Source organism: Populus euphratica, unplaced genomic scaffold, assembly GCF_000495115.2.
Source record: "Populus euphratica unplaced genomic scaffold, PopEup_1.0 scaffold6.1, whole genome shotgun sequence".
NCBI classification, from domain to species: Eukaryota; Viridiplantae; Streptophyta; class Magnoliopsida; order Malpighiales; family Salicaceae; genus Populus; species Populus euphratica.
This window is the reverse complement of record NW_011499849.1, coordinates 4,196,471-4,220,026: the sequence shown is the minus strand read 5'-3', so window position 1 is coordinate 4,220,026 and position 23,556 is coordinate 4,196,471. Positions and strand designations below refer to the sequence as shown.

The 23,556-nt window shown below is 30.2% G+C and overlaps 2 protein-coding genes across 2 annotated transcripts; both read right to left on the bottom strand.

The window, feature by feature from the left end:
* Nucleotides 1–2,437: 2,437 nt before the first annotated feature.
* Nucleotides 2,438–4,010, bottom strand: LOC105120778 (zinc finger protein ZAT4-like). The gene has a single exon (XM_011019152.1). The coding sequence runs from the start codon at nucleotides 3,884–3,886 to the stop codon at nucleotides 2,768–2,770; it is 1,119 nt and encodes a 372-aa protein (XP_011017454.1). The 5' UTR covers nucleotides 3,887–4,010; the 3' UTR covers nucleotides 2,438–2,767.
* A 10,536-nt stretch (nucleotides 4,011–14,546) lies between these two features.
* LOC105120777 (zinc finger protein ZAT4-like) lies at nucleotides 14,547–16,439 on the bottom strand. Its single transcript, XM_011019151.1, has one exon. The coding sequence runs from the start codon at nucleotides 16,092–16,094 to the stop codon at nucleotides 14,658–14,660; it is 1,437 nt and encodes a 478-aa protein (XP_011017453.1). The 5' UTR covers nucleotides 16,095–16,439; the 3' UTR covers nucleotides 14,547–14,657.
* Nucleotides 16,440–23,556: the final 7,117 nt, after the last annotated feature.

Sequence of the window (23,556 nt, the reverse complement as noted above, 5' to 3'; positions counted from 1 at the left end):
GATTAAGATATTTTAGGATTTTATTAACCCCAAACAAGACTATTAGCTAATTATAACCTTGTTGGGTAGTTTTTCATAATACAATTAAAATTTTATTATCTAGATTTTTTTAATAGTATTGAATGTGTAAAAAACAGAATCTCAATATGTCTTTAATAACTCATTTTTTTCTTTCTATTCTTTTATTTAATTATTTCTCTCTCATACCTTATAGTTTATATTCTCTCATTTCTCTCTTATATTCCCTTTTGTTCGTGATTATTGAATCTTAAAAATCATAAATTGAACATTGTATTTTTATAGAATTTTATGTTGATTTCTATGCATGTAAATTAATTTCATTTTTTATTTGTTGAGTTAACGACAGTTATTTTCAATAGTGTTATTTATAGAATCAATATTCAAAATCACGGTTACGTTAAAACTATATTTTTTTTCAAATACTTTTCTATTATGTTATTTTTCCTATACTTTTACCGACTGTGCTAAAATGATAAAATACCCCCTGAATGCATGCTTCTTAGCAGAATTTATGGCCATGGTTTAGCAGTTCTTAGTAAGAATACATGCAGCCACCTGTTGTCTATCTTAACCATCTGTCTCTTGGACTTATTCTTATGCCGTGCCAATTTCAATAGCCACTAAGTTATTTAGCAATGCTAAGTTAAACACCCTATTTTCATGCTTCATTAACTTTAATTACGTCACCTTTTTTTGGCAAGTTGAAAAATACATTCCCTGCACTCCAAGCTATCCGTTCAGCTTTCAACCTTTTGACCCTGACTAGTTGGGTCAAGTTTCAATTTCTAGATGAAATTAAACCCTTGTAGAGTTGGCTCACTAGTTTTGTTCTCCGTCTATGATCTTCATCTACAATTTCTTTCTCTTCTTCAGAAGAACAAAATTCTTAAACCCAAATGTGAAAAACTAATGTAATTTTATCCCTTTTCTTTCTCTCTTTAAATCAATTAAGATACTCATCAAAAAATGGAATCGAACCACCACCATTTCATTCCCATATAGAAACCCGAAAGATACGCCCTCCATGGCAATGACAGTCTTGCGGCGAGCATGCTCAGGGTAGGTCACAACATCTCATATCTTGTAACATTCTCAAGGAAGTGCTTGAGAATACCACTAGTCTCTTCATAGATCAAACCACTGATACGCTTGACTCCACCCCTATGAGCAAGACAACATATTACAGGCTTTGTGATATCTTGAATGTTATCACGAACATGCTTGGCTCCTCCTTTTCCTAGACCATCGCCTCCCTTTCCACATCCGTACATTTTCTTCAGTTAATGAGACGATCTATAGGGAAAACCCAGGGAAAAACTAGTTACCATTAAAATATATGAGAAATTGAAATAATTTTGAGGTGGGGTTGACGTAAATTTTTTTATACTCTCAGGAGTCAATTTCGAGGGGATGGCATAATTGTTAGGCAACCATTGATTATGATTTCTTTAGGTTTCTATGTTGTTATAGATCTCGGTTTTGAGTTAGGGAGGGTTTTTTCTATTATTAAATGAAAAACAATGAAATCATATAAATAATCACATAATTTTTGTTGAATTTTTTTAGTGATAATATTAAGTATTAACGTGTATGTTAAGTTTATGATATACAATATAATTTTTCAAATTATAATAAGTAGTTAAAAATGGAATCAAACTTAAAAATACTTAGGGTAATTTTTGGATAACCAAGACCGGTCCAATATACAGTCAGCTTAATATTACATGAAAATATAGAAATATCGCTTTAAAAAATACATATATTTACACACATGCTCCTGGGTCACCCGGTCTTATTTTATTTTCTAGAGTCTCGTAACAAACACTTGCAATTCCTTCATATTTTTTATGCATCGCGTTAAAAAAAAAATGGCCCGCAGCAAAACGCGGCACTGCTGCCTAGTGCCAAGCTAAGAGGCTTACTCCTTGTGTATAAATAAAATAAAAAAAAAAAGGAAAAAGAGATTTATTCACTTTTCCTCTCAATCAACTTTAATTAGATTTGGAAAGTTATTAAATGTAAATCAGATGCAGTTTCAAGGCTATTCAAGTGATTAACTAAACGCCATCTCTCCTTCCCACCCTCTCTGGTAATAGATCAGCAGATCTGTTAAGAAGAAGCTTGAAACTGTTTCAGACAGAGACAGAGAAGCAGCAAGAAAATGCTGAGAGAGAGAGGAAAAAAGAAAAGAAAAGAATTATCATGAAATGAAACAGTTCCATAGGCAGAATTTATTGATATATTACAAAAAAAAAAAAGAGGTTAAATAAAGGTCTATGATCAAACTTTCTCCGAAAATGACTATTTTCAAGTTAAGAAAATGACCTGTGAAACAGCTGGAACTTTGAATAGAAACAGCCATCAGTAGTTACAACGACGCGTTGCACTTCATCAAAACAAAAATAAACACTAAGAATAACAAAACCCAGAATTTGTAACACTAAATTATAAGAAAAAGAACAGCTTAGTTTATGTAAAAACTATTCAGTTTCCTCCATTCGTGGATGCTGATTTAACTCATCATCAGTTCGTTACAGAAACAGAACAGGAAGACAGTACAAAATAAAATAAAATGAATCACTGTAAGAAATAGTCTTGAGATTAACAAGAACCATGTAACTCAATTGACCCAAGCAAATTTGCATAGTTTTAGATCCTGCAAAAAAGTGAAAGTAGTAAAAAACTTCTTCCTTCTTTGGATCAAACCCGTTTCTTGTGTAGACCATACTAAGATTAAGCAAGATATTCACCGTTTGACGTAGTTAATAAATTCTGCATCAGACACAGCAGAGAGCTGATCAACTTGGCTAATATCATCATCATCAAGGGGAGCCGGAAGATTAAGATCTATGAAACCCCAATTATTGTCTCCGATCTTTGTGGCACTTCTCGCAGGAGTACTTGAAGAAGCTGCTACACCGATTAAATGAGATCTTTTGTGGCCACCAAGAGCTTGCCCGGATGAAAATACTCTAAAACAATACGGACATTCATGGGTTTTCTTCTCTGGCAAAGAAGTAGAGGCACCTGCATTTTCTGTTGGCTCCAATTTTGGTGCCTTACTTGGTGTATAAACCTTGAGTTTCTTGTGACTTGCTCTATGACCACCTAAAGCTTGATAGGATTTAAACACCTTGTTGCATGTTTCACATTTGTACTTTCCTCTAGTTTTTGTCTTGCAAGATTTGAACTCATCAGAATCGTCTGTTTCAGCTTCTGCTAATTCCTCTTCAAATTCCTGTTCTTCTTCTTGATTCTCCTGTTCTTTTCTCTTCCATTTGTCTCTTGAAAGCATCACAAGACAGAAAGCAACATCTTCTTCTGTTGTAGTGCCAGAAATTGAACTCACCGGTTCGGGTTCATGACCCCACGATGACTCGGCTGCTGCCTTAATACTGCCCATTTTCTTGAATTCAAGCTTCTTTATTATGATGTTGTTCTCTTGCTCTTGCCTGGGTCTTTGTTGATGATATTGATGATGATGCTCTAACAAGCTCTTAGTCCTCTTGGATCGTCTTCTTGTAGGATTCTTTGATGACTCGGTCTCACTTTCTCTATCTTGAAGAACAACAGAACCAGCATCAACAGCTGCAAAAGAGAACTCGGGATCTGCCAAGCGAGTACATCTTTTTGGGTTCTCTCTTAGCCCATAAAAAACAGCCTTCTCTTCTTCTTCTTCTCCTTCTTCCGCTTCTTCCTCTGAAGATGAAGTTGATTCACTATCTTCACTAACTTCAATATCTGGGAATTGATCTTCTAGTTTTGGAGGAATTGGAAGATTCAACATGTGAGACCTCATATGACCACCTAAAGCTCTGCCATTAGAGAAACTTTTGAAGCACAATTTGCACTTGTGCTTCTCCATCAACTTGAAAACAGAGCAAAAGAAACAGAGATAAAAAAAAACAGAGAGATTTTCCTTCTTTGTGAAAAAGTTTGTGACTTGAGGAGTTTTGTTTTTCTATAGGGGAAAGAGTGGAAACTAAAAGGAGTAGGTGACAAGCATTCCTCCACCAAGAGAGATATATACAAAGAAAAAAAGAAAGATCGAAATGTTTTGTTTTTTTCAATTAATTTGTTTTTGATTTTTCGAGAGGAGTAATTGATTTTCTTCAAAACGTTATAAATTAAAAAAAATTAAATACACCTTAATTAAAGCTTTTGCACGAAGGGATAGAAAGAGGGACATGTAACATGCGAGGCTTGCCCGTTTCTGAATTTATTCCCAACCATTCTTCTTTGAACCTTCACCTCTCGTTTCTTTCCTAACTTGCCCTTTCTACCTAATATTATTTTAAATGGAAAAATAATTTGTTACAGTGTACAATGGGAATGAAAAAAACAAAATAATATATTCATAAATTTTTTCTTGGTCATGAACTTCAATTTCTCTAATTTTATCGCTAAAATCCTCACTTTCTTACATACACATTAAAAAAAAAAAAAAACTTTGCATTTTCATCGAAGATCTTGTAAGAATCCATGTTTTGAGTTTCTATAACAATATACAAACTCAATGTAGGTTCTGGAGACATAAGAAGCAAACCATAGTTCTGTCCAAAAAACCAAGAAGAAGGGTTTGGGTTAACAAATTATTTAAGAATTAAGAGTTGGAATGGGAAACAAAATCGTCCAAAATTAGATTTATGTTACTTTCAACTCTGGAAATGAATCCCCGAGATTTAAAACAATTAATGGCAAATTACTTGTACCGGTCAAGAAAATTGCTTATTCTGTTTATATATATATATGACCCCATTATCTTTAACACGCTCACGCTGTGATATTTGACATGTAACAAGCGATTAAGACCCTTCACGAATAAATTTCTTCATAAAATCACCAAATCCCATATTTAATAATTCAAATAGTGTGGTATGATCACTAGGTTTGGTAATTAAATCCAATAAATACTGAATTGGAAATTACGTGTCCTGCTTTATTAGCTGCCCCTTGTTTTTCGAGAGTTGATTTTATTATTATTATTATTTATAAAGAGTAAAATGTGTGCTTATTCAAATTGGGTGGGGTTTAACTTTTCTTTGGGAACCTTTCCTTTAAATTTGGATCTATTGTTGAAATGTCTCGATGGGAAAAACAAATGAAGGGTGGGAAATGAGCAATAAGGAAACTAACTTGTTCCCTGTCCTTCGAGAGAGGAGTTTTCCATGGGAAAGTAGTAAATGCCGTTTGGTTAGGGGTTGGGAGACCCGGTCCTCCCACTCCTGAGTACCACCCGTTTCTTCCTACAAAACGCGGTCCATGTGGTAACTCCCAGTTTATACGTTCTTTGGAACAGAAATGGTGTCTCCTCAAGATAGTACATGCATTAGATTATTTGCTTGTGCCATAGGCTCATGTTAATATATATATATATATTCTAGTAGAAAATAATATTGAAACCTTGTGAGAATTGTCCTTTTATAGCCTAGTCAACTTGACAAGTCCAAAGATAAATCGAACAACCAGTAATAATATAGTTTGTAGAGTTTTTAAACTCAGCCCAGTGATCGACCTAACCCAAGGCTCGGGTCACCGGATTTTGATCGGGTCAATCCTAATTTTTTTAATAAATCAAAACGATATCATTTTGGTTAAAAAATAGTCAATAAGTTGTAACTGGATTTTTTACCGGATTGAAACCGGGTCAACCGAGTTTTTGACTTTCTTTATTTTTTCTTAAACTTGACCCGGTTCCAGTATCAGGTCAGTTGGGTCCCGGGTTGACCTGTCGGGTCGGGACAATGGATTTTAAAAATATGAGAGTTTGACTCAAGATAAATACTCAATATAATATTTATTTTTATAAGTATTAAGACGACAACATATTTGATCAATTTGGGTTAACTTGTCAATCCACATGTCAGGTCATGAAACTATGATAACCCAATAGAAAGTAAATCAAAATAAATTGTGAAGCACAACTTTTAATAAATGCAATGTTAAAGAATGAAATTGAAGGAAATTTTTTTTAAAAAAAAAGACCAAAAAGTAACATGTGTTGAACCAAGCTAACATGACAAACTCGTGACTCGAATTATAAAATCGGGATAACCTAATAGAAAATAAATTGAAATAAATTATGAATTTCAATTCTCAAAGATGAAATTGAAAAAAATTGATGAAAAAAGAGAAAATAAAAAACAACTCGAGTTAATTTGAGTTAATCCATCAAATTTGTGACTCAGTTATAAGATAAGAATAATTTCATAGAAAGCAAGTTGAAATAAAACATAAGATCTAATTCTCAATCAATATAATGTTAAAAGATAAAATTTAAAAAAATCAATTAGGAAATGAAAAAAAAAACTTGAGACAATAGAGTTAATTTGTCAAATCTTCAGTCCGGACAATGAGAATTAGATAATCTCATAAAAAATAAATTGAAATAAATTATAAACCTCAATCCTCAATAACTCTAATGTTGAATGATGAAAATAAAATTTACAAATCGATTGAAAAGGATAAAAAAAAGACTCAAATAAAGCTATTAATTAGATTGGAAAAAAAAACATATATGTGTGTGTGTGTGAGAGAGAGAGAGAGAGAGAGAGTAAAACCCCCTTCCTCTTGTAGTTTTTGTTAATGAAATTAAAAATTAAAATTAAAAAGTAAATTAAAAAGATTAAGAGGAGGGGCACAATATTCTAAAGGAAAATACATAAATTTCCTTGCACACCCCTCTCTTCTTCTTTTTGGCTTATAGGGTAAGTTCCATAATTTACTGTGCAATTAAATTTAAAACACCAAAAATACCTCCAAGTGATAGGTGTATGTCATTTTGCTTTTAATGGTAAAAAAACCATTAAACTTTGTCAAAAAAATATATGAAAACTAATATGCTCCCTCAATTAATTTAGCAATGTCAAGTATCCCTTTAAAAAATATTTTCAAAAGCAGTAATTACTCAAAAAAACATATACATCATAATAATATTCCACTTTATAGTGTTACAAGTCTAAAGCCACCTTTAAAGTATGATGGCTTTTATTTTTAATTTTTTGTAATTATTAATAAATTTATCATATGCGAAATGATTTTATTAGCTAGATTAAATCTTCAAAAAAAAAAATACCTTTTTAACCATGCAAAAAACACAGTATTTTTACATAATGGAGCCTCATCAGTGCATTTGATTTTGCTCTTGTTTGATATTGGAACGAACTTGTAAGAAATTTTGAAGAAGAAGAAGAAGAAGAAGACAAGTAGCAAAAGATTATTTACTTTATTTAACAATGTCAACATATATTCATTAATTAGGATAGCATGATACGAGTTTAAACACCAAGTAAAATAACAACTCCATGTTTGAATGTATCATTAGTGTGGACATGACGACATGTCGCCATCTCACAAAACTATGGTGCAGATGTGAGATATTAGTGATTTTACCGCCACAGCGATTTTTAATTCAATTTGTATATTTTATAAGTGGATATATCAATATGTATGTTGATATATTAAATATTATATCGATATTATAGTCAATGTGTTAGCATATCCATTAGTATGGGTATATATTAATGAACGTGGAAATCTGTATCCTGGTTGTTGTTCGTTACAAGTCAAACTTTTAAAAGCTAAGAATATTATAATTATAAAATAATATTTAAATTATTTAATTTTTATTCATATAAATCTCGTTGGCCATGAAAATATACAACTTTTTATATAGAAAAAAAATTATTAATAGTTAATAAAAAAAATTCTCTTCAAATAGAAAAACTAGAAAAGACTAATAATACTAAATAAAAAAAATCCTAAGGTAAAAAAGAAGAAATAATAATAATTAAATAATATTTATTTTCTCAAAAAACTCCTACATTAATCTTCTTATGTTAACATAAATTCATCGTGGAGTTCAAAGGAGCATAACCTTCTTAATTAGAAACTCAATCATCCTTTCATATTATCATAACTTGATTTTTGATCCCTTTTAAAAGGATATTTATTTACATAATAACTTTTGTTTTTAAAGCAAACCACATAACTAATATTTTTAGTTAATATTAAAATTTAATTTAATGTTTATGGAATCTAGTTATATTTACATTGAAAACAAAAGTTTATCAAAAGCAGCTTCAAACTTCTTCTCCCCCCTTCTTTTATTGTCTTGATTCACTCTCTACTATTTATTTTTACAAAAATAAATAATGGAGACTGACTTTACTGTCCATATCCGAATCAAGTCCGGTCCACACTTCAATGTATTGAATCGGGTTCGACTAATTAAAAAATTTAATTTTTATTTTTATTTTTATCTATTGTCCATATCCGAATCAAGTCCGATCCACACTTCAATGTATTGAATCGGGTTTGACCAATTAAAAAATTTTATTTTTATTTTTATTTTTAATCATGTTTTATTTTAAAAAAAAGTAGTGTTTAACATTATTCAATGACACTGTATAAATCAGAAGAAGATCACATGATGACGTAACATTTGAAGAATTTAATCGCAATTTCAATTTTGTTTCTGATGATATTTTACTTAATATTGTTGCATGATCATGAAAAAAGCAATTATTATCGAATAAATCTCGTAAATGATGAAATTATAGATAGTTTAATGGAATAATAAAAAATATTTTATATAAAGTATTATTTATTTTATAATGTAATAGTAGTAGCTAAATATATAATATTTAAATTAAAAACCATCAATATATATATATATATAGTTATTTTATAACCTCAATTTAAAAGCATTCCAACCAAACACATTAAATTACTTTTATTTCAACATCAATTTCAGTCATATTTTTAACCAAACATATATAAATATCAAACCAACCTCAACCAAAAGTGTTTTTTATAAAATAACTTTTTCAAATCACAACTACAAAAGCTACTACCACTTTTTTTTCTAGATTTTTACACACTTCTTCATCTTATTTTTAGTGTTTTTCTTCTCTTTTCATGCCTTGTGTTTCCTCTCAAATATAAATCTTAAGTTCACTTTATTGAGAGATAATTAAGTTTTTTTATTTTAATTTAAAAATCTTATTTAGAAGTGCATCTAAACTAAAATAATATTATTGAAATCTTGAAAGATATATACAAACATCATAATTGCACAAGTAAGGAATAATAATGCCTTGCAAACAAAGAATTCATTATTGATAACAACAAAAGTTTCATTAATTAAAATTGTTTTGATAAATAAATACCCTCCTTTATTCATATAATTAAAATTGTTCTGATAAATAAATACCCTCCTTTATTCATATTTTTACACACTATTACTTTCATTATTTTAATGTAAATAAAAAATATACAAGCTGTAAAATAAATAAAACAAAGGTTTTATAAATGAAAAATACATTATTTTAGCTTCTACTAAATCAATGTTTAAAAAAAATTAATTATGAGACCCAATATAAAAAAAAAATTATTTGACAAACCCAATGATTTTTCTATATACTTCAACAAAAAGTATAAGCTATTACAATACTAAATGATACTAAATGGTATCTAAATTATTATTTGTGACTTGATTTCCGTTTTCTTTCTTCTATTTTCTTTAAAGAAATAAGCTCATTTTTATTTCTAAATCACTTGAGTTTTTATATAAAAAAGGAAAATAAATAAATAGATAAATATTTTCAATTCATGTTAACTAATTAGATGTAAATATAGTATAATATTGATAAATTAATACTCAATAAATTAATAATTTTAATTAAATAATATTTTTATTTTATCTCAATTTAAATAATATATTGATTAACTCAATAATAAAAATAAAAAACAAAATCACAACATACCAATCCAAACACAATACTCAAAAACAATATCACAACATCAAGTTTTCGCACAAAACTAAATCATTAGACTTTGGATGAACTTCTTACAACTCAAACCCCTCAATCAATCTATTATGGGATATTGATTTTAACCTTATTCCACTTTAAAATTAAATTCTCAAAATCATACTTTTAAAATTGCCGCACAATAATATCCACAACCATTCACAATAAAATATTAATAACAACGCATTAAAATTTATCCCATCACATGACATAAAAATCGACAATACACCACAATAATTATTCAAAAAATGTTGGGAATTTGAAATCTACCTTATGGAGTTGTCAGGATCGCCGAGGAGAGGAAAACATGGGTGGAACAGTAGGACTCAGCGTCGACAAGTGTAGCTTACGCGTTGCTAACATTGTTGGACTATGGTTCGTGGTACGCTGATGAAGGGTGGAAGCATGTCTGGTGGTTGATCGTGTGCGTTGCTCCTTCTACTCCTTTCTATGCCGGTGGTGAGGCTCACTGCCACTTGTGCATGGAGTTTGGTCACTTCAATGTTTGTTGTCTCTCCTTCATCTTCTCTCTTGATTTCTCTCACTGTCTCCACTACTAAGCCATCTTCGTGTTGTTGTTCGTTGATAAGAAAGGGAGTTCTCGACGCCAGTTGGTCGGTTGCTGTCGAATTTGGTGTTTTGTGGTGTTTGGCGTGGAGGAAGAGGTGGGATCTGTGACTCGAGGAAAGAGAAAGAGATGCAGGGGCTGCTGGCGATGGTGGATGGCTGGGTGTGCTAATCGGGATCGGGCAGGGAGAAGGTGTTTTTTTCCCTAGAAAAAAAATGAATAAGGAGAGAAGGGAGACACTGCCACGTTTTTACTTTTTAAATTATTTTTTTTCTATTTCTTCTATACGCCTCTCATTTAATCTGATCTTATCTTCTCCCATCTTCTATAAACTTCAATTTTTTATATTTTTTATCATTATTTATTTATTTAAGTTTTTTTTTTCAAACTATCACAGTTTGAAAAATAAAAAAGCATGGAAAAGAAAAATATTTGAAAAATAGAACACTATGGACTCAACAGCTCTTTAAAAATACAGTTTTGTTAACGGTCACTAATAACAATAACAGTTGTTTATAATTGCTAGTCGGTTGTTATGGTAAATAGCAATTGTGTCGAGCAGCACGATTCATATCAAAATTTTATATGAAACAAAATCTAAATTACAACAATTAAAAACTAAACAAAATCATAAATTACCGAACATCAAATCCATTATTGAAATAAAAATGATTTTAACATCATTTTTATTTATTAATTATAATCCCAAATTAATACATGTATTTTTTAAATATTTTTTTAATTTATGTGCATTTCTTAAGTTGTTAATAGATGATTTGAAATTTTAAATAATTTGTTCACATGTTTATTTATTAATTAATGATATTAAATCATGCTTATATAAATTAAATATAAAGATGTATAATTTGTAAGACAACTTTAAAATCAATATGACAATTAAAAAAAATAATATTATAAAAAATAACTCTTAATTAGAAAAATAACACAACATATTTATAAATAACATAATAATACATTTGAACCTATTTATGTCGTTTGCGACGACAAGTAGATGGACCAGCTTCATCAATAACACGACTTCCACCTGTTTATGTGGTCTCATCATTCGAAACAATATCATCTAGACTTAACGTCTCTCATAACATATCAAATGTAGCACAACATGTCTCAAACAAAAAAAATGCATGGTAACAAGCAATTTCATCGTCATCATCAAGATCATGAAAATCAGCAACATCACATTGATCATCATGTAACAATTGTCCAACCTAATATGAAGCAAATAGAAATTATTAATCTATAAATAAAATACAATGTATTTTTATCAAAGCCTAATACTTATAACATTTTGAATCCAACATGCATATGGCTTATACTCCATTTGCTTGCATGGAGGAACTTGCGTTAGGTTAGGTGTAATGATTCGACATGTTATATCCAAGTATCAACCCATGTATTCCTCCTCAGAAATTACAAGATGCACTTTTCTAAAAATAAAATATATTTGTGTTTCACATATCGATACATGCTGAGGATGATAAATCATCTAATTATAATCAGCATGCTTACCCGAACGACTAATAAAATACAACTGATCACTTGTATCTATGTTAGACAAGATGTGTTGCTTAAAGTCAAATTATTGTATTACACGGTTCAAGCAATACATCTCAATAAGCTTAAAAAATATAAATGGGACAACTGATATCTGTAAATCCACGATCAATGTGCATATAATTGAAGCAACTACCATACTATTTTTTGAATAATGATTCCACACAACTTATTGAAAAATTATTTCATAACATTTATAAATATTAAAAAATTCCAACATCAACCTACAAGTGCAAATGCTTCCACGATCGTAGCTTTATGTACAAAAAAACATACAACAATTAGTAACTAACTCAAATATATATATAAAAAAACATAATATAAAAATAATAAACTATTGCATTTATTTTACTTGTAAAAGCAATAAATATCCTCCAACTTGCTTTGAATTTTCCAAGCTATCTTGATATATATATGCCTATACAAACATGCAAGGACACCTGAATCCTAACTATATGGTAGAATTGATTAGAAATCCTCCAGCAATGATAGCTAGAACAAGGAGCATATACACCCTACTAAGATTCATGAAAAATATACTACCAAATATATGAATCATATACGCTCTAGCATACTTGCACCATAAAACATCGAGTTGAAATTGAAATATAAACAAATGAATATGTTAATTGAACTATCAGTAGACATTAACTTACTATTATAAAATCTTGTTATAATAATTATCAGGTAATTTAGAAATTTCTTTCCAAAATCATCTAATTGTTAAGGTGTTCCCTTTGAATATTTCAAGAAGGGGTATTTATATGAATGCATGCTTGCATAATGTGATCTTATTTTGGGTATTTATAGTATTAACTGCTTGCTCATATACAAAGGTGTTTATGAATATATTGTAAATGCAATTCAGAATTATAATCGTTAAAGAACCACTATTGGGAATAACAGTTGCATTAAAACTACGATTCTAAATCATCGTTTTTATTTAAATCATTATTATAAATAATCATTCTTCAATAACCATGATTCAAACAACAATTCTTTACAAACTATATCATTTTCCCCTGAAACTTTTTTAAATCGTGTTATTTCATATTAACTTTCTTGAAACTTAGTTAGTTTTCAAAAAAATTCCTTTATTTTTAAGTTGTTTGGGGTTAGGGTTTTCAATGTTCAAATTGGTCCCCATCCATTTCTCCTTTCTTTCTTTTTTACTTTTTTCAATTTTTTATATTATTTTAAAAAATATAAATACAAAAATGATAAGTAAAAGACTAAAAAATTACAAATTGGCTAGAAATTGATTGAGTTTCATCAAAAATACATTTGTTTTATGAATTTTATATTTTTTTATTAAAATATGATAAAAAGATAAAATAAAGTGATGAAAATGATAATAATGATACAGGGTTATAGTAGAATAATAATTAAATCATAATTATATTGGTGATAAAATAATAATAAGTGTTTGTAGTAATTTTGCGGTAATAAAAGTTAAAATAAAATAATAATAAGAAAATGATTATTAGAGTGGTGAAATAATAGTCATGGAGTGATGGCAAAAGTTAAGGTGTAAAGAAAAATATTTTTCTTCGTATTTGCACTATTTAAGAATTGATTGAAACATATTTTCCTTAAACTTACTTTTTAGTATGTGTTTATAATTGAAAAATAAAAACAAAAATATTTTTCTAAAAACAAACAAAATTTACATATAAATTAAATTTTCTTAGGTGAAAACTCATTGTACTATATTGCACTTTTGATGACAAGAATCAATATGGTTGTATCAAAGGTCAAGTATTTTCTCTATCATGACACATCCTGAATTTTTTTGATGAAACGGGATCTAATTATAATTGTGTGATAGTTGGAGGGTTATGTTCATTATATAATTAGCCTTATTTATTTCCACTTAACGAGTAACAATATTTTTATATATATTAACCTTTTTTTTTATTGTTTAGTTAAAACAGTGGGTTCTCTTACCTAAAGAAAATCAAAGAACAAGGTATCCTAATAAATGGAGAATCTCTATTTCCCTCCAAGGGCAAAATTCTCTGTTGTCCTCTAGAAAAAAAACAAATCTCTAAGGCATCATCATGCATCTACTATTTCCATTTTTTTTTCCCTTTAAGCTTTTATTTTTACATTAGGCTAATAGATTTGTGTTTGTGAGTGTATCTATCATCAACGGTTTTTAATTAAAGTAAAATGAAACCAAAAAAAATAAAAAATCATTGATCTTCTAAATATCGATACAAGACTCCAACATTGCACATTGATTAAATCTAGACCAGGTCCCATCTTATAATTTTTCTACGAGGTAGAAGGAGAGCATTGCACATCCTATCTATGTGCTTAGCCACAAAACTTTTCGGATCACTCTGTTGAACTCGTTTTGGAATAATTTGAGGATATAATTAACAAAGAGTACAGCCACTCCCCTTAAACACATTAAATTATACATTATACTGAAAAAAAAATTTAAAAACGATGTGTGAGTGTGTGTGATGTGTGAGTGTGTGTGTTTGGGTGGGGTGGGGGGGTGGGGGGTATATATGTATAGATTGAAGTTTCTTGGACCCAACCAAGAATTACAGTGACTGGTGTAACAATTATAATTACGAATCTGTTTGTAATTACAGTTTTTAAATACAAAATTGGACAAATTAAAGAATCAAAAAGTAAAAATTTGAAGCCCCATACTGAGTCACAAAATTTTATAATTTTTCAGCTCCCAGATTAGTAGTTGAACCAATCCCCATCTGCAACCAAGGAGATGAGCTTCCACTAGTGCTCATGTCTTTTAATTCACTAAGTTTAGCTAACTTCAACTTACTGTCTGCTTCATCATCCACATTCTGAACTGAAGTACTGTAATGATTATTATCGTTGTTATTGTTGTCTTTGTCGTCATGATGATCTTCGTTTTGGTGCTGATGATTGTTGTCATCCTTTAATTTTGCATCAACTCCTGTCCATGGTTGTAAATAAATCTCAGTAGAAACTTCGATGTTTGAAGGATTTGTAACTGTTTGATGGACAGGAAGATTGAGATCAAGTGTGAGATCTAATTGCTCAGAATTGTTGATGAACTTTGGTCGCTGTTGAATTTGGTCCAAGTGGTCCTGAAATTGATGGAACTTGGGAAAAGATGAAGTGTCTGGTGTATTAGATGTGAGCCAATGACACCTTTTATGACCCCCTAATGCTTGTCCTGACGAAAATACACGATGGCATATCGAGCATTCGTGAACTTTCGATTTCCTTTTTGAAGCGGAAGCCATTAATGGAGGAGTCGAACCGTGATCGAATTGCAAAGTGGATGTCAATTTAGCTGGAAAGAATTCTTCATGTGTGACCGCATCTTCATCATGATCAGCTACACTATAACCCATGCCTTTATCTAGCCTGGATGCATAACATCCTTTAACCTTCTTGTGACTAGCTCTATGTCCACCTAATGCTTGATGTGAATTGAAAACTTTCTTGCATGCTTTGCATTCAAACATTCCTTTAGCAATCCCCTTGGCTTTCTCCAATGGTGGCTTGTGCTCCATAGGAGCCATAAAATTCGTCGGATTTCTTCGCTCTTCTTCCTTACTAGCCGATGCACAAGACTCCTCAGGCTCGGTTTCTAAAGGATCAACTGTAGTTCCATTAGATAACATCATGAGGCAATTGGCAAGATCTTCTTCTTCGCTTGATGGGCAACTTAAGTTCAAATTGCTCACTTTAGCTCTCAATGATCGTTTTCTTTTAGACCAACCGCAACTCCTTCTTGGCGTGCCATCCTCATCTTCCGATCCTGGAGACGAAAGAAGTGATTGATCAGCATCCTCGGACGTGCATTTTCCATGTTCAAGAAAAGACTTCCATGACAAGAATTCTTTTCCACAATTCTCACAAACCCGACAACTCTTTAATCGATTCGGATTCGTTCTTAATGCATACATACGCCTGGTTCCTGGGGGCACATTGGCTCCCAATTTATCTTCCCAATCACTTGCAGGATCTTCATCATCCACGTAGCCATTCTCGTCACCTATACCATGTGCCCTCATATGCCCTCCTAGTGCTCTTCCACACATAAACCCTTTCTTGCAAATCTTACAAAAGTGTTTGAAGTTTGATTGTTGATCCACAAGCAAAGCCATGCATATAATGAAAAAAGAGAGAGAGAAATAGACAACTAAGAGAAGTGGGGTTAACTAATAACAACGGAAGAGATCAAACGGGGTGAAGTTTGTTCTTGTAGAAAAACTTGCTGTAGGGTTGTATGGTTAAGAGGAGTGCTAGACAGACCTAGTTTCTAGATATAGTGATGGTTGAGAGACAGATATGAGTAAACAATAGTTGAGGAGTGTGATGACAAGTGGTGGGAGCTGGTTAAGAGGGCTAGAGACTTTTTCTACAACATTGTGGTGGTGGTGGTGCCACCGGTCAAAGAAACCAAAGGAGGTCCGTACGTCTATGGCAGAAAGAGAGAGTGGTGAGTGAGGGAGTGAAAGGGGAAGAGAGTAGTGGTTCTAACTGCCATACCTATTCATATCCCTTCAATTCCAAGCCAAGAAAACTAAAAATCCATGCTTCTCCTTGTTTGTCGGTTAGTTCAAGCTCCTTTTCCACACAAATATTATGTAACATAACTATGATTGTCACTAATTAACCATTCTCCTTTTTTTTTTTTTTATGTGTGTGTAAATCATGTCATTTTTCTAACAAAAACATTAATTTGTCTGTTTCCACCTTTTATTCATGAAATTTTGAGTGCAATGCGGATCACTTAGGCTGAGTTTTAGGGTCTACTTGATCCTATTCCAAACAGGGATGGTGTGAGAAGCTAAGTTCAATGTGATATTCGTTTATATATAAGATTAAGTAAATTATCCCTAGAAAATTGTGTTAGTTGTCATTAACATAAAAACATACATTTACTAATTTCAAATTATATATATATATAAGAAAAGAAAAACTAGTGTGTATGGAATGTCCATCTCCTTAAAATTTGAGATTTCTACCATTTATTTAGAGGTTTAATTAGAAAAGGGATATATAAGGTAGGGTTTACCTCAACTGTGTAGTTTAAGATCTAGAGAGCCTTCTATTAAAAAGAAATTTGTAAGATCTTGCGTGATATTAGGTAGTGCTTGAATCAAATTTCATTCTTATTAAAAATGAAAAAAAAAATCGTGAATGAAAAGGATGGAAGGGCTTTATATCTCTTATTATGTATATAGCTCAAAGCTCAATAGACTTTCCAACAAAACTTCGAAAGTATGTTGTATTATATTTTACTAATGCTCGGAAGGAAAATGATTAAGAGAAGTGGTTAGTTCATTTAATTTATACAATTATAGTTAAATATAATTAATTATTTCTAAAAAAAATGGGAAAGATGTTATTTGCACTTGGCCCAACTTCACTCCAGCTCTGTTGAGTTTGTACATCATATTGATAGATATTAGGTATCCAGAATCATTATTTCTGGTATACAGGAATCCATTGATCCAGAATCATTATTTCTGGTATACAGGCTGAACTCTCTGGCATTGTTGTTCCCACGTATATTTGTGTCCTGATTAAGCCATGCTTATACTTGACTCTACGCTGTTTCGCTGATGTATTATACATGCATTCTGCTAGCTGTTGGTTCAACGTCTGCTTCTTATGCTGCTAATGGCGCACTGTAAACTCTTTGCTGTATGTTTGGCCTGATGGTTTCTGCCGCATGATGGGTTGTCTCTGGCATTTGAGTTCTAATTATATATTTTTAAATGAAAAATATTTTTTTAGTTCTAATTATATATTTAAAATTTTTAAATGAAAAATATTTTTAAAACAATTATTATCATAATATAAAATATTATTTAAGATTATCTTGGCTCGTACTGTTATAGTTTCCCAATCAAAATGTTTATTAGAGATCTGTGCAGATATTAATATGAGAAATTTTATTATAATCAGTTATAAAATAGTTTTTATTTTTTTTATTTTTTATGAATGTACATAGGAATGCAATGGTCCATTTAAAACGAAAGATAAAAGAGACTGTCAATAAAGTTGCATTGCCAATTTCAATTAGTCAGTATACTATTGGCTAAGCAAAGCTATTTATTACTTCAATGAGTGAAGTGAGTTTAGCCTCTAATCAATCAATTATGGTAATTAATTATGCTTCCATTTAAAGCATCCATAACCTGCTTACTTAAGTAGTGATAGTGATAAGTAGAGAAACTTGTTCGGTTAGTAGAGGCCTTGAAGTATAGGTCCACTTTATAGTCCTAAGTGATCGAGACCTTCCACTGCAGAAGTTAATTTGGGCGATGAATAGCACTACCTACCACTTCATCAAACGGTGTGAATTAAACTAATGAATTTTTGTAAATTTATTAGCCCCATCTTTGCTAGCTGATCCCTCTAAAGTTGGCCAATTTTTTTTACTTTTTTTTTTGGCTCCATAATGAATTATTTTAGTGATTTCTTATTTGTGTGATGCAAGCTCATAAGGTGCAGTGTTGCATTCTGTAAGTGTTGCAAGTATATGGCAAGCTGTAAGTGTAATTATGATTGACATAGCTGCTTTCGAGTACCCACTCTAAGTTACTTTATGCTCGAATTCCGGACTGATTGTCCACAGCCGAACTTGTTTATCTGGGAGAAAAAATAAGAAGAAATTCCTTACAGCTTATTTTTTATATTAATATAGGTATTTAGATTAGTTTATATATATATTAATTAATTTTATATATTTTAAAATTAACAATTATATAAATTTTTAATAACTTTAAAATTTGTAAAATTCAAATTAATAACTTTTAAAAAATAAATATAAAATCTGATCAATTAAATTATATACACATATTCTTATTCAAATTGGATATGTTAATCTAGCAGATTTACTGCTAACCAATACTTTTAAGGGTATCCAAACAGAGCATAATCAAAGCTTAACGATTAATTTATTTTATAAAGCACTCTTGATGTGAAAAGTTATCAGTCTCTAATGGGAAATAATTCACTGCATCCAGTGTATTGTTTCATTTTCTCAGGTTGGTTTGGCTTCGATATGTGAAAACGACTCATAGCTTATCTCATGAGAATGAAAGGAGAAGTGTGGATTTGGCAAAGGGTCCTTCGGAATTGTGACATTACAATTTCTTATAAATGGCACTTTCCCTCTCCCTAGGATGTGTAGCCGGCCAGGTGTGTGCTTGTCTCAACCAAGAATTCTTGGTCAGGCTAGGCCGTTCAGAACAAGGCCCGCGCTTCGTCGCCCATCCAACCCATTTTCTTTGTACCAAATCATGTTTTTGTCAAGCCTTATGTATCGCTTATAATTCCATAGTAAATCTATTGACCAAAAATGAAGAGGTTGAAGATTAAAAAATAAAATAAAAGAAAAGGGAGCATGATTTTACTCTACACATAAATTCATTACACTATAAATTATAACAATATAATTATAAATATACCCTTCTAGAACAATCAATAAATTAGTTGTTGGGGTAATATAATCTTTCCACGTGTCCATTAGTCATTATTATTAGATTAATCAGTAACAACGTGATCTTTATATGTTTTTAAAGCACATTAAAATAATTAAATTACTCTTAAAAGAAAAAAATATTTAATTAGAGCCGAATGTTTTTTTCATATTTTCATCTTGACTTTTCTAGTTTATAATGATATTAAATAAAGAAAAATTTAGTGTCTTAATAAATATAATACATAGTTTAAAAATTAAAATTGATTGTCACATGCAATGCATAGGTTAGCATGTGAGAGGTGTTTGCAGTCATTTGATAGTATATGTGACATATTTCATCATCCAAGCAATAGCTTTTATGATAGTGTTAGAAGCATCAAGGTCTCTCCTTCCGCGTGGAGTGATGTGTGGCGTTATTTGTGGATAATGTATCATTAATGGCATCTTTTTTTTTCTTTTCTCTCTCTTTTCCCCTTGAATTTCAAATAAGTTATTCAAATTTTTAGAATTGTGCTATTATTTATTGGTGTTTTGACTTTGGTTCTTTTATATATATATATATATATATTGTTCTTATATATATTTTTTATTCTTGATTATTTTGTCAAGTTTTAATTTGTTTTTAATGTTATTCTTGAATGTGTGATGATGGAATTAATTGGTGACTTGAACAACATGCTACCTTTTTTTCAAAAAAAAATAAATATGATAGCAGTTACGAGATTCTTTTGTCAATAAAAAAAATAAAATCAAACGGGTTTTATATTTATTTTTTTTCAAAAACTTGAAAATAAATGATACTAAACAATAAATGGGCTTTTGATTCCTGAAACAAATTAGATGGGATATATTTTTGGGCATGCTTGTAGCTATGAGATTCCGTGTTCTATTTGTTAATTAGTAGCTGGGCTTCTGCTATCCGGTGTCGACCCCTTTGGGCTTGAGCTTATCAATTTGTATGTTAAACATGAAACAATAAGCGACAACGAAGGCCCAGTATTAATTTGTTGCTGCACTCTCGATCTGGATGAGCGTTATAATGGTTTTAATAAGCATAGCAAGTTACCACCTCCTCCGTTCAGACTCCGGGCAGCAGGCATCCATGTGTTTCTCTCAAATTGAGCAATAGTTTTTTAACTAGAAAATTTATCATTTCTTCTTTCATTAACTCTATCTATGATAAATTATTTTATGATTGAAAAATAAAGTGTGTTATAAGAAATAAAAATAACCAAGTTACAAACAAATATAAAAATATAAAGATTTGATATTGAGTTTTTTTTTTATATATAAAAACAAAGGATTTAACTGATTCTTACACTTAACCTGCGTTGCCAATTAAATTTCTTATTTCCTGACAAGGTTAAAAGGCAACGTTAAACTTGACCTGTGAATAGGCAACAATTTTTCAAGGGCTCTTCTTTTTTTACAACTTTAGTTTTTTTTTTTTTGTTTATTTTATTTTCTAATATTAGATTTATTAGTTATTAAATTTTATGATTTATTTTTATTTTATTTTTATAAAATTATTATGATTTTATAACTTGAAATGTAAATTTTACAATTATTTATGTTGACTTTAATTATTATTTTTAAATTTATTATTTGACTTTAAATTAATTGAGAATTAAATTTTATAAAATTGAAAAGAAACTTGTATTGAAAAATGGGGCAGATTAAAGAATTACAATAAGTTGTGCTCATTAAATACTGATCCTTAAATATAATTCTTATCATATAAAATAGAAAAAATAACCAATCTAAAGGCGGGGAAAATAATCATTAATTGAGAAATTAACTCTCAGTCATCCCATGAAGCTTCCGATAACAAGGTTAAACGTAAAGAACATCCAATCTCGGTCAATCATCCCATGCATGGAGCTTCTAAGCATTCTCAGAATCTCGATCACTATGCCCTTAGATCAGTTTCAAACGTGCCACAAGCCTTCCTCTAAAAAAAAAGAAAAAAACCCATTAAAACACTTGAACAGACAATAATATACACGTGTTTTATATTTATTTGATGTATCAACATGTATTCAAGGAAATGGACGAGAGGGAGGGAACCTTCGTGTTAAGGGATTCGTGCTGAAACTACTCAAAACAATCATTACAAAAAAATTATAAAGATGTTACTCCCGAGCCAAATGTCTCATGATCTAAATACAGATCTGGTTGAATCGGTATATTTAGGAATGTAATAACCATTATGATTTAAAATATTTTTATTTTAAAATTTTATCAAAATAATATTATTTTATTTTTTAAAATTTATTTTTATATAGTATATTAAAAAATAAAAAAATAAATTTTAATAAAACATGATTTTAACCGTGTTTTAAAACGGGTTAAAAGGTCTTTAATGCTGGTTTGTTCTATTGGCTCCAATTCAGCTGGCATCTTGTCTGGGGCTTTCTGTTTACCTCATTTAGTATGACCCTGCAATTTCATAGTTCTTTTTTTTTTTTTTTAAATCCCCTTGGACTTGTTTTTGGACGCATTCAATCTCCTCAGCTTGCTTTTCTAATGACTTGATCAAACAAATTGCGTGAGAAAAATCAGGGGTGGACATAATACGAAAGTATTATAGTTTTTTATTTATTTATATTTCCTTTCGTTTCAACCAAAAACAATTATGGCTTGAAGAATGCATTATTCTTTCATATGATATTGGTTGAAGTCTGGAGAGTTGTGGTGGACAGGCAGCAGCATCTTTCTGGACTAAAATACGTGTTCATTTGACCACCGGCAAATGTGCAAAGTAAACTTCAGCGGATTCCTTTTGTTTCTAAGCATACTTCATTTAAAACTATATTTGGGACAGTATGATCAAGAAGATATGTAGACGACAGCAAAATCAAACAATTTCTCTTGTGATTGCCTCTCATTCGTATTTTAAAATCAGACTTGTCTGATGTTAGGAGTTAGTTTAGCTTTTCTTTTGTTCCATAATATATATACCATGCTGATACACTGCATATTCAGCAAATTTTCATTTGTCAATGTGGTGGTGGTGATTAGGAACGTGATTATAATTGTTTTTAAAAAATTATTTTTTAATGCTTTTTATTATTTTGATGTGTTAATGTAAAAAAATTAAAATATAAAAAATATTATTTTAATATATTTTCAAATAAAAAATATTTTATTAAATAATTTGATCGAATAAAACTTTTGAATTTAAATGGGATAAAACCAATCCCTTTACATTTAACTAAGGACAATTTAGGATATGTCTCCAATTGTCGTAACACGCTGCATTTATCTAACTGTTTAATACGCCCAAGTGTTGGATGATAGGTCACGAGTTACCTTAATTGGAAGTGGAGGGGTAGAATATTTGAATTAATTTGGAGTGGAGAGTTTGATTTTACCAAATTAAAAAGTTGAAGGACCGTGCACGATTCTAGCCTTATTATATGCCAAATTATTCTTTTGCTATTTTATTATTGTAAACTATGTAAATATCGTTTTATATCTTAGAATTGACTTGATTTTACATTCTCTTACTTGTACAAATTGTTTGAGCAAATTTTTTATTTAATTAAAAAATCATGATATAAAAAAACACACCCAACACCCTATTGTTTTACTTTAAAAAGTAATTTGAAATCTGATCTGTAAACTGATTAAAAAAAAAGGGGGGGGGGGGCTTTTTTGTTTATTGCGCATTATTGTATATTGTATGCATATAAATTATGTAAGAAACTTGGTTATTTATACTTGGATGTGCTATCATTGTTTACGACAACTTTCTACATGGAATCCCGCATTCAACTCTAAACCTTTTACTTCAACAATAACACAACTAAGATTGTCCCCTCTCGACAATGCCTCTAATTTATTCACATACAATATACATAATAGTACAAAAACCAGGTTTCTTCCTTCTTTCTCATGCCCTGTTTCTCTTTCCCCGGAAATATTGCCACCTCACTAATTTATTAATCATCAGCTGGGACTATGAATATTAAGCGTTTTTTCGAGTGTTAGTGTGATTGGTTTTTAAAAGTATTTTTTATTTAAAATATATATTAAAATAATATATTTTTTTATTTTTAAAAAGTTATTTTTAATATTAATACATCAAAATAATCTAAAAATATCAAAAAATATTAATTTAAAAAATA